The 12218-nt window shown below is 38.8% G+C and overlaps 1 protein-coding gene across 8 annotated transcripts in view; it reads right to left on the bottom strand.

Moving 5' to 3' along the window:
• The window catches only part of ATM (ATM serine/threonine kinase), a 134493-nt gene that overhangs the window by 23462 nt on the left and 98813 nt on the right, over positions 1-12218 (bottom strand). For 6 of the 8 annotated variants that reach the window (XM_039526715.1, XM_039526744.1, XM_039526708.1 and 3 more), the window contains exons 53-60: positions 11967-12105; positions 10924-11012; positions 10339-10479; positions 8819-8935; positions 6183-6332; positions 5364-5529; positions 3631-3717; positions 3420-3534 (exon numbers count right to left, since the gene is read on the bottom strand). In XM_039526715.1, the coding sequence (XP_039382649.1) occupies positions 3420-3534; positions 3631-3717; positions 5364-5529; positions 6183-6332; positions 8819-8935; positions 10339-10479; positions 10924-11012; positions 11967-12105 (1004 nt within the window). Of the gene's footprint in view, positions 1-101; positions 486-681; positions 1079-3419; positions 3535-3630; positions 3718-5363; positions 5530-6182; positions 6333-8818; positions 8936-10338; positions 10480-10923; positions 11013-11966; positions 12106-12218 lie in introns of those variants that run through there. The other 2 variants (XM_039526764.1, XM_039526756.1) reach the window with 2 other exon arrangements.

Here is a 12218-nt window from a genome sequence, read left to right as displayed (position 1 = left end):
TGGTATTCATACCCTTCTCAGAGATTATTTTACCACAAGATTATCCTCACTGAAGCTTCCATTTTAGAAAATGACTGAGGAATTTCTGATCTGATAAATTTCTCTGTTAGCAGCTTCTCTCTCCATTCTTCAATAATGGGCTAATGTCCCACACCTGTGAATTTGTAGACAGCCCAATGTTGTTGATGGAGGCTTCAAGACTAGCCACGAACTTCCACTCAGGCCACCAGACAAGTTCTTCCTAAACTGTAGTAACACTCCAGCAACCGCTTATTAGCAACAACTTAACAAAAACCTGATACATTAATTAACCTTAACACAATTATATGTCTAAGTGTCCTATTAGACAAAAAAATCAGTTTGTATTCCAGTCACTTACCAAACTGCCAGGGAGGGTTGAATGAGGAGAGAAACTGCTAACAGCAAGACGATTAGATTAGCAGGTAAGAAATTTCTCGTTTTGTTGCATGTCGCCTCATTCATCACTAATGGGAAGTAGTAAGCAGCGAATCACAGAAGTAGGGATGAAAGGAGAACAGATTTTTAACTATTATAGTAAAATAATAGGCAAGAATGGCTGTTCCCCCATATAAAGAAAGCAATATAAACTAAGAAGTTATCTGGGAACCAACCCAGTCATCATCATCATCATCATCATGTTCCCATTACGCTCTGGTGTTTAGGGCAGTGATGTAGCTCCTCCACTCCTGTCTGTTTCTGGCAAGGCTTTCAATGGTTCCTTAGCTGTGTCCCAGGTTTTTCAGCTCAGCTTCCACAGCTCTTCGCCATGTTGTTTTTGGGTGGCCTCATTTTCACTTGCGTTCAGATGCCCATCTTAATGCTATTCTCGTGATTGAATCAGTTTCCATCTGAAGCACATGGCCAATCCGTCTCCAGCGCCTCCTGATAATGATGCTGCTCATATCTTCTTGGCTGCACTGTGTGAATAGGTCTTGGTTTGAGATTGTTCTGAGCCAAAAGATATGGAGGATTTTTCTGAGGTTGTATGGAATGAAGATAGTTTCAATATGTCAAAAGCTGAACCAGCCCAGTAGTATCTTCTTATTAAAAGATGTCTCTGTAGGGGAAGGGACACTTAACTTTGCAAGTCTTCCTTTGATGAGGCTCATACACTTTTCCCCCATTGCTCTCAGATGCCTACATACTGACTGGTCATTGTCATAGACAGTTTACTAGACTCGAACTGCTGGTCTGATCCTATGTGGCCATGTTTGTGGTCTTAGGTCAGACATGCCACTGACAGAGCTGTCAAAGTGAACTACAAGGATGTGTACGCTGAGATTTTGGAAATTTGTTTTCCAGGTATGCACCCCTCCCCACACAAATGAATCTTGCTTCCACTGTGAGCATGAAAGGCTCCAGGGTGAAAACTGGATCATAGTCTGCATGTTGTTTGTATTCAGCTGCCCACAAAGGGACATTCAGATGTGACCTGAGAATGAAACATAATTATGCACTGCATCATGTGTGTGGTTCCATATCCCCAAAAGGAATTTCTAGAGGTGCATTTTGAGGAATCCACTCAAGCGATGAAGCCAAGGCATGGCACCAGCAATCCCAGCCACTGGAAATAACTAGCTATGATGAGCCCTGCCAGGACAATAAAGTTTTGGATCTCTGGAACTTTTTACAGAGGTGATAAAATTATGCCCAGAGCCATGTCTGTTTTGACCTTGGGTGAGCAATTCTCTGCATTGGCTTCAAAAGCTGTTCTTCATTTGAACAGGGGATATAAATCCTTTGCAGGAGTATCCAGTTTGAACTGGTCTGTTCCTCTGATCACTAATTGGTCATGTTACCTATTCAATGGGTATTGGTGTGTAACTTGCGACCTGAGCCTTGCTGTGACTATTACCACCTGTTTCTTAAGACTGGGTGCTGAGGAACACCCAATGTTCCTAGGGAGCCTCCCATCTAAGTACTAGTCAGCAAGAGCCTGTTTACCTTCTGAGATCAGACTGTCCTGAAGAAAATCCAGAATAGCAGGGTTCTTGGGGTTTTTGTTTTCCCTTGATACCACAAGATAAACTTTATCCAGATTCAGGTTAGACCTTTCGTGTTCAAGCTTCCTGAAGAAGAGTAAGCTCCCATTCACTTTGGAGGATAGTGCAAGCCTGATTAATAGTTCTGTCCCAACAGCTAAGCTGTCAAATATAAATGGGTTGGATGGGGGATAGGACCTTGGTAAAGGATGTCTGGTCTCATTTCTAGATGCAGGGGATGGAAGGGTTTCTAACATTATGTCTATTAGGTAAAAACCATGTTTTCCTTGACTAGTGTGCAGCTAGATCTATCACACAAAAACAAATCAAAGTTGAAGTTATACAGAAGATTCTCGACACCAGTCTTACAAACGACCAGTTTTATGAGAGCAAGTTGACATGCCTACATATTCTGATGCCTTCAAAGCATTTGAAACGGCTTTGCAGTGGTTTGAAGGCAAGAAGAAAGCAATGCAGCACATCATAAGGCAACTTATGCTACGTATGTACAGTGACTTTGAGGTGTTCTATTTTATGAACTACTCACCATAGGCTGCACTAACAGCATAGGGTGAGTAGAGCGAGTGCAGCCTAGGGGCTGTCAATCAAGGTGTCTGCTGGGTTACCTTTGTGGATCTGCACATGTGCAGAAGGGACTCCTGGCCAGAGAAGTGCGGATCTCCAGAACCTGTTATGGTTGTTACTGCCTAGCATCAGTTTCTTACCTTACCCAGCAACAGTTTCTGATTTTGTAACCTGTTTTTCTGTATTGATTGGTCAACTGATAATACCTATATATATTGTATATTATTATCAGTTCTTTGGCAAGCAATCTGGCTAAGGGTGTGCGTGTGTTTGCCCTACTGTAATTCTGACTGACCAACAGAGCTCCAGTGCTTATGGTTTTACTTTCTTTTTTTTTTTTTTTAATAAAAAGTTTATTATTTAAACTACTCACTGAGGACTCCAGAACTTGGATATCCGACCAGGCAGAGGAACCCACAAAGGGGCACTAGTGCCACGAAAGGGAAAGGCCTAGCAGAGTGCTCCCCAGCACTCAACCCCCAGTAAAATAAGGGTTCTACTGTAAAACGAAATGGTCAAGAGAAACTGCACCATCAACTTGTTCGAGAAAATCTAGTGGCCTGCACTGATGGGAGTCTCCAGCAACAACTGGCCACCTCTGAACTCCATCACTGGACAGCATTAACCAAATAGTGATGAATAAGGAGAGAAGCTGTGCAACCGAAGGACAATATTAAAGATTCCATAATTGATTGTTACATGGTACTAATTCAGATTTGGTTACTCTCCATAGGAAGTTAAGTGTTCTCTCTGCACTATGTTACATACTATAAACAATCATAATTTATGAGACTTTCAGCTGCCCTCTTACACCTAAGAAGCATCGCTTACCTTCTAAAGACTCCCTCCACGCCAGTGATGCCCATCCCATCCACAATGTCTCTGGTTAACCTAAAGGGAACAGTCTCTGGTGTGGGAAGGATTTTGCCCTGTTCAAAAGCAACCCCTGACGTAAAAGATATAGTGAAATGTTACAAAAATGTTTAGGAAAAGACAATTGAAAGCTTTTTTTTTTTTTTTTTTTTTTAACTTTTCCTCTTACCTAAATCTATGTGCACCAATTCTGCAGTTTGCTCATCTATCAGGATATTCTGTACGTGTCTATCTCCAAGCCCAAGTATGTAACCAACTGAAAAGAGATTATCTCAAAATGAAACTATTTGTATGTAATCATGATTTGTAAAACTACTTTAAATTTTAGTGTACATGATTACGTCTTACACATTCACCTTTGTAAAAATGTTAAAAAATCTACTAGAACTTATTCACAGAATAAGCTTGATTTATGTAAACAAGTTAAAAATAATACACACAGTTCTATATGTATACATGTAGCATCAGTATAGAATACTAAATGTCATGCAATAAGTTTGCAACCAAAGAGATGAATTAGATAAAATAGGTGAAAGTTTCTGCTGATGTAAATGTGCACAGGTCTACTTCAGAGGAGTTCTTCCCATTTGTATCAGCAGAAAATTTAGCCCTATGACTTCATAAAACTGGTCCAAGAAAGAAAGTAGATTCACAATAAAATAAAGAACAAGTCAAAAACATTTAATATGCGGTAGAATTCTCATATATGGATTTTGCTAATCTATAATTTTTATAAATACATACAAAAGAAGCAATCTTTCCTCACTTTTCAGCAAAAACATTTGCTAGGAGATGCTGTAGTGGGTGACTACTAGCAAGGTTTCATATTTTTACAATACAGACTATTTCATAAATTCATTATGGCATATAATAAATAACAACTACAATTGTCAAAATAAATGTACAACATTGCATTTTGTGATGCATGATCTTCTCCTTATTAGCTGACAACGAACCCACTCATTTGCTAAATTCTGTCATTCACAAACAAGTCTCCTGGTCATATGTAAATGAATAGATTCTACTGTACTGTATATAACATATTGAATTCCAAGTATGGAAATAATCTTTGTGTGTGAAAAAGTATGAAAGACTATGGTTCTGTATAGGGCTGTGCACACCACTTAAGCTGCATGCTGAGGTCTTAAACACGTCATTGGGCTGTGTGCAGGCCCACTGCACAGGAATTTACCCTAGGAGAAGGCATACATGCAACATGCTAAGTATGTTCATCTTATATTAAATAGGAATTCTTGCCATGTTGTTTAGACCTAAGATAGAGCCTATTTTAACACTCACTCTACTATCGGACGTCTTCCAGAACCTAAATATTTATTTTAACTCCAGAACTCAATTATCCAGGAGTTAAGAAAAAAAATATACATTTTACTTTATTAAAACCCCACTTTTTGCATTTCCTTGTTAACTGCAGCAGCCATTGGATAATTTTTTTCCCCAAAATTGAGTATATTACTATAAATACCACTAATGATGCTGGTGCACAAAGAAAGTAAAAATGGAGCCTTCCTTTAATTCAGTTCTTGGGGGAGGGAGGTGGTGGAAATCAGCCTCCCTCCCCCAGTGTTTGACTGGAAATATATTTTAAATCTTCTAGGACTTAAAAAAACCTTATAAAAAGCAAAAGAGCAATGTTTGATACTGTCTTTCTAGTGAGACTCATGGAATCAGTGTTTCAATAAACTGGGTGCTGGAAGGCATCATTTAAAAAAAACCCAACAACCTGTTTTTGTTATTTTTTATTTCCCATTCAATATGTCTTAGCTTAATTGCTGTTACCGTAAAATGTTCTAATCTCCTTGTTTAAAGTTAGGCTAGTTATTACCAACATTAGGTTTGAAAATATATTATCTTGAAAACAATGACAGCAGTTGCTTTACATACCGATAGATGATGTAGCCACACTGCGAGTATATGCCAATCGTTTCTCAAACCAAACAGCTGGGTCCAGGAATTTTTCCATGCAGAAATAGCGAAACACAGGTTGAAACTTCTGGCAAATGTCCATAAAGATGTTGTACTTCTCTTCAGAATGCTGTTTTTGTGCAACCTTTAAACAAACCACAAATAAATTAGACACTTTTCATCCATTAACTAGTTTGGATGGAGCCTACGCCATTCTTTGGAAAGAAATACACAATGCTCTACTCCCATATCAAATGCTATCTCTCTAACATAGATACACAATCTTGTAGCTGTGATAAAACTTCTCTGTAGTCATGTTAATAATTAAATTATTTTCTAGTTTTCATAAATTACTGTGTTCTCTCATTATGATGAAAAACACTGACAAATGTAAATTAATTCTGCAAAATATGGCACCCCCTATAGGGCTTCCACAAAAGGTCCATTCTGAACTTCAACCGAGCTTTGATAATGGAAGGGATTATCACATCATACTATTGGAGATCCAACTATAGTTTTTTCCTTCACATGCCAAGTTTTTACTTTATAATTTAGACTTTTAGTAGTTAATCTCAGGTTATTGTCTCATAAACCTGGAGATCTAGATAACTAGTTCTATTTCACTGCCTATATTCTCAGTTTTTAATATTGGGTTTATAACAAATGTATTCATTAACACAGTACTTTTTTTTTTTTTAAAGTATCAGAGGGGTAGCTGTATTTTTTTTAAAAGATCAAAACTCTAAAGAATCTCTGCATGACACTAAATGAGCAAGATTTTTTGCTATTGTGACTCACCATCATTGTCTTTTGACAGTCAGTACTGCTGTAGTCTTTTGGCCTGTATCTCCTGTGAGCTCCCTCTTCAGGATTCACAAGGAATTCACCAATGGGAGCTGTCCCTGAGCACCACTCCAGGACACCACTTCTCTGAGAAAGGGGAATCACCTGGGAAAAGAATACCAACACCACAAACCTAACATGTATCTCTTAAAAAGGCATATGTATTAGAGTAGACTGTACAACTGAGTTCAACATACCTTGTTATGACCCACTGTACCCGGGGCAGTCCTCACGGGAAATGCCCAGGTCAGGGCAGGCTACAAAAGGGAGAGCAGATACTCCCAAGACTGGTGGGGTAATACTGAAGTTAAACTCCTCAACTAGTCACAAATGGTGCTGCTGATTCCCCACATTGGTTATCAAGAAGCAAAAAAGAAATTACACAGTTCCCTTTATTTGCATCCCAGTTCTCCGACTCCCAGTCAGCTCCTAGGGCCAGTACAGTGAGAACCTCTGCTCATATATACAAAATGTTCTTCTGACCCCAAAGGGTCAGCCACATTACCAGGTCAGTATAGGTTTGGATCTTACCCAAAAATACCACACTACCAGCCAATCCTTTAGTGTCTAAAATGAAAGGTTTATAATAAAGAAAAAAGAAAGAACAAGAAGCGAGATGTTAAATGGTAAAACAGTCACATACATAAAAAGAGGTAAAAAGGAGGACTGAAGACAAAATGGAGAAGATGCAGCTGCCTTTTATAGTCTTTTGCCATGCGGCTTATGCTTCCTTTGTTTCAAACACAAGCAGCCCAGCACATGGCTTGGAAGCCTTTTCTGTCCTTTTCTTGCTCCTGCATACCTTGCTAAGTCATAAGGTGTATCCCTTGCCTTCTCTCAATGGGTCAGTTGTATAGCTGATGGTCCTTAATGGGCCATCATGCAGGCTAGGCAGTGCTGATGCCAAAATGTCTGGGGGTGTCACCCAGAAGCATAGCAAAAGCTTGAAATACAGATATACATACATATCTGTAACTCATAATACATGGGTAATACAAACATATAAACAAGATGATCATATCTGGCAAATTATAACATTTTTGCAGATATCTTACATGGCATATCTAACATAACTCATTGCAATTTTACAATATTGGTATTCATAATATCCTAAAGTGTCCCCCAGATTCCATACAGAGCCAAACTTGTTTTTATACAGCTTTTTCTAAGCAGAACTGGAAGACCTCATTTTGGCCAAAGAAATTGCTAGGGAACCATTTACAGCTATTACTAATACTTCAATACAGCATAATTACCCTGCTGAGTTTCCATGTTTGGTCAGGTAGTAAAATGATGCAATGATTACTAATAGTTCAACACAAACTTTGTAGGATTATTACAAGCAATTGCGTGGATTAAGATACCATGTAACAACTGCAATGAGCATATGTGAAATTGAAGATACTAGATGATCACAATGGTACCTTCTGTCCTATCAGCCAGTTTTTAAACCATTATCAAATCTCACAAATTTAGTCTACTGCCAGGTACTAGTGAACAGATGTCCACATCACAATAGCTCTAACTGCCCCCTCCTTGTTGGTTGCCTTAGCAGACTGAATTGGTACGCAGACTAAACAATCCTCTGGCTATTGAGTGTTGGCCATCTCTTTTAGTTTTGATTCCTTCCTACTCCTTTGTTTTTTGTACATCTTCTGTCTTCTGATCCTTGTTGTTTATTGCTGATGGATTATGAAAGACTTGAAATCTAATAGTAAAGAGGGAGTTTGTGTTTTTATGATAATTTCTATTATATACATTTAAAAACCCTATGAACACTTTTCCTTCCTCCCTGTCCTCCTTCATTTTGCATGTTTACAAAATATACCAAGTTTGATTGAAGACTATTTAAGCAAGACATAATGAAATCCACCTATGAGTTCTTGAAAGTATTATAGGATACATAACTAATTAGGATAAATCACTTCAGACTGACACACACAGTTTCAATTTGTCAAAGACAAAGCTCATTCAACCTTCCTTTTAAAAGTATTTATTAGTAGCTCACCTTAATTCTTTTTATAATATGTTTGTACACACCATACACATTAGAGGGATGAAAAAGGGGAAAAATCTTATGTCCAAACTAATTTTCTGTATCTAGAAATATTAAATTAATTCTTTGTCTCATCAAATACAGTTTGACATTCAGATCCTGCATTTGCAGACTTTGGACTGGGCTTCTGGACTCAGCTGAACTTGTAAGGGATCCTACAAGATTGAAATTAAAGAGAAATCTTAAATGATCTCGTGTGCTGAAACTTAATGGTCAGCAGTTTACAACTGAGTGGCAGTACATGGCTTTCTCGTTTTACTGTTTCAAGTCTCTACAAAGAAAGCTTCCAAGGGTATTTAAATAGACATCAGGGCCCCAGATAATTTTTCCGTGGACTTTACAGACTGGAGAAAATTAAATGGTAACCTTTGCTTTACCTGAACTCTGCCCCACCTGAGGAAATAGTTAATTTCTTGACAACATACCATACTTTTAGCTAGCTTTTGGGTTACAGAGATAAAAGAAGAGAGTAAAATTGTCACACTACACAAGTGCCATTTATCACAACTCTGCTGCAGCAGCAGCTGGAGGTTACCTTATATCTTCGGATGGTGAGTTTTCTTTTTCTGGTTTCAGTGTTTTGCTGGAGCAGCGTATTGCACATCTGGAAAACCTGCTGCATGACAGCATCCTGTCTCAGGTCATCCCGGCCCTTTAAAAGAAATACAAAAAGCAATTAAAGGACAATTCTTCTAACATCCAACTTCCTCTTTATTGCAATAAAGGTGCTCTTAGAAGAGCAACAGCCTCCACAAAACATAAAAATTAAATGTTCTCCTATTCACCCAAGTCAAGCTATGCAAATATAATTAATACTTGGTTTTGTAGTATACTTCAGAAGCTTGAAAATACAGTTTATCTATCAGTTTTTATTCCTTCTTCGTATTGTAAACATTTTATTTTTGATTTTTAGGGTTTCCAAAAACCTATGTAACTTACTTATGTAAGCATGCTTTTAAAGATGTCATTTCATTCAATGCTACACTATCCCATAATTAGCCATAAGGACTGCAGATCACAGCTTTTCCAGAGGTGTCAGTGTACCACAATTGCAATACAGTCCTAGTTACCACTGCCAGAGATCTGTAAAACCCACATTTCCCAAGAGTAGTTCTATATCACTGTGCCATCAGGTGGGCTAGAATGAAGCTGGCTGAACTAATGCAGTTACTATTTTTAAAGCCACTTGGGAATGCATTAAGGGAGTTAGAGATCATTAATCAAATCAATCCATTCCAAAGTAGCTTTTCTAGAATCTTGTATATATGTCTGAAATTTCAAAGTCTCTGCTTTTAAAATATCTCCAAATACTAATCCTTTTATTTCTATGAAAAACAAGACTAAACACTTAGAATAAAGAGTTTCTACCCACATGATTCTATACCAACAAGCATGAACTTCTGAGCACATCTCTGGTTAGCAGTGTAAAAGTACAGTGATTTATTTCAATACACACTCGAACCACTAGAAAGAACATAAATAATCACACACAACTCGGCAGGTCTCATATCCTACCCAGTAGTGGGCAATAGTACATGTGCACATTGTAGGAGGACAGAGATATACAAATTAGTATATTATAGAGATACTTAGTGATTTCCTTTTCAAAATACTTGTATAAACAAATATACTCAAAACAACCTGTAGTGGGGAAACGGACAGAGATCTTAAGTGATGCACCCAAGCACATAAGAGGAGTCTGCTAGAGAGCAGGGATGAGAACTTAAGAGCTTCAGGCTTCCATTCCTGTACTCAGATCACAACTTTCTCCATAGCCCTGATTTTTAAAGGTATTTGGGCATTGCCGTGCCTAACTGACCTAGGAGCCTAACTCTCATTTTCAAAAGGCGGCATAGGCAAGTCAGTTGAAGTCAGTGGGACTTAGGCGCCTAAAAGCTTTATGTCACTTTCAAAAATGAGTGAGGCTCCTAAGTCAGTTAGGCATTGAAACACTTAGCAAAGCAACACTTAAATACATTTAAAAATTTGGCCCCATGTCTATGACTTGTAGAAACAGGACACTGCCCTCTGGCCACTACAGCAGATAGAACTCACCTTGACAAGTTGCCTCCTCTCTTTTCCATCTGATCCTATACAATCTATTATTTTAGGCAGATTCAGGCCTCCTGCTAAGCGAAACTCTGGCTTGAATGATCTTATTGTCACTAAATTTTCATATTTCCCTGTAGGGTCCACCTGAAAATTATAATTAAAAATTACTATAAAATATCATATTCATTACAGTGAGGAAAAATGTTTCATTATCTATAAACCCGAAGCTTTGCAAACTTCATTAGCAGACTTTAAACGATGAAAGACTGTTATTATAGGAAATCTGTAATTTCCAAGTTCAAGTGGTTTATTAATCATACTAGCACTAAAAATAAGCATATAAAAACCTAATGAAACAATATCTATATTAAGAGATGGATATACAATATCAGAAAAATATACCAAAATCTATTGAAAAATATCCAAATATGTAAACATGTACTCATAAGCACATACATAAATGCAACAAAGGTAGGGGAAGAGGGCATTTAAAGCAAAGGGAAAAAAAGCAAAGGACCACACACCCTGACTTCCATTGAGAAGAAATGGATGGATATTAAGTTGTTAATATATCTCAACTTTATTCACCTTAATTTCCATGGTGGGAACAACAACATCCTCCAAGTTCTTTAGTTTAGTAATAGGCTGGCCAGCAGGAATCCTTATGCCTTCTGCAGCTAAAACCAATGCATTATTTTAAATCAACAACTGCAGTTCACACTTATCAGTTTACCCTTGTTTTCCCCCAAAAGGTTGCTCAGTCTGGGTCCTGAACCCAAGATCTGAATGAGGGAAAAGGCAGCTACTGCCATAAGCACTCCTTGGGCCCTTTCATCTAGGGAGCCAAACTGAGGTAATAAAAACACTTCTCTCACAGTCAAGAGCAATGGAAGTTCCCTAAAAGTAGTGGCCAAACAGTGTCCCTACCCCCCAAGCCACCCTTTCCCCCCAAGCTGTCACCCTTGCGCTGCCCCTTCTGCCCAAGCCCCCATGCTCATGCCGCCTTGCCCTCCTGAGTCCCCACCCCTTCTCCCGACGCCCCACCCTGCCCCTTCCCCGAGACCCCACCCTCATGCCATCAATTCCCCCCCAGACCTCACCTCCACACCACCCCTCCCCACAACACCCCGGCCTCAACTCCTTCCTCTCTGCCCCCTCTCCCCTGTTGCTCGCCCTTACAGCCAGTAAAAAGGGATGGGGTCATGATCCCCTGGCCTCCGCTGCTCCCAGTAGCACTAAGAATTCTCTGGAGGTCTCATATCCAAGAACCACTCCAGCTGAATCTCAAAATGAAAGCTGTTTCATATGACTTCTAAACCAGAGTAGGTCTTATATTTAACATAATTAGGACATAGTAGCAGTACAGCAGCGGGTCTGCATTTTGGTAATAATACTTAATATTTAAATAGCATCTTTCATCCAAGGATTTCAAAGAAAACAATAGTTAACTGACCTATCCCCACCCTGTGCAGTGTCATGCCTATTTTACAGCTGGGGAAACTGAAGCCTAGAGAGACTCAGTGACTGCCCCAAGATAAGGCAATGGTAGAGCTGGGAATAAAGCTTAGTAATTGTGGCTCTAAATACCCTCCCTAACTACTGACCAACAAGTCCTCTTTTCAAATACTTACTTCTTTGAGTTTTCCATGGAGTGGCATCCAGATTTGCTAATGTGATGTACGCATCACAAAGTGCCTCTACACCTCTAACCATCTGAGGTCTCCTACTCTTTATGATGTTAATTATGTTGCTGGCAGCCTCCATTCGATCCTACAGAACAAAACAAACAAACAAAAAAACCCACACAAACACATTTTGCAAGTTACTCTTTGCCAGGTCAAAGATGCACAGTATATTGCCATCAAGTAGAATTGAACTATCCT

This window comes from Mauremys reevesii, linkage group 1 (assembly GCF_016161935.1).
Source record: "Mauremys reevesii isolate NIE-2019 linkage group 1, ASM1616193v1, whole genome shotgun sequence".
NCBI classification, from domain to species: Eukaryota; Metazoa; Chordata; order Testudines; family Geoemydidae; genus Mauremys; species Mauremys reevesii.
The sequence above is the reverse complement of the archived record's forward strand: the minus strand, read 5'-3'. Positions and strand labels throughout refer to the sequence as shown.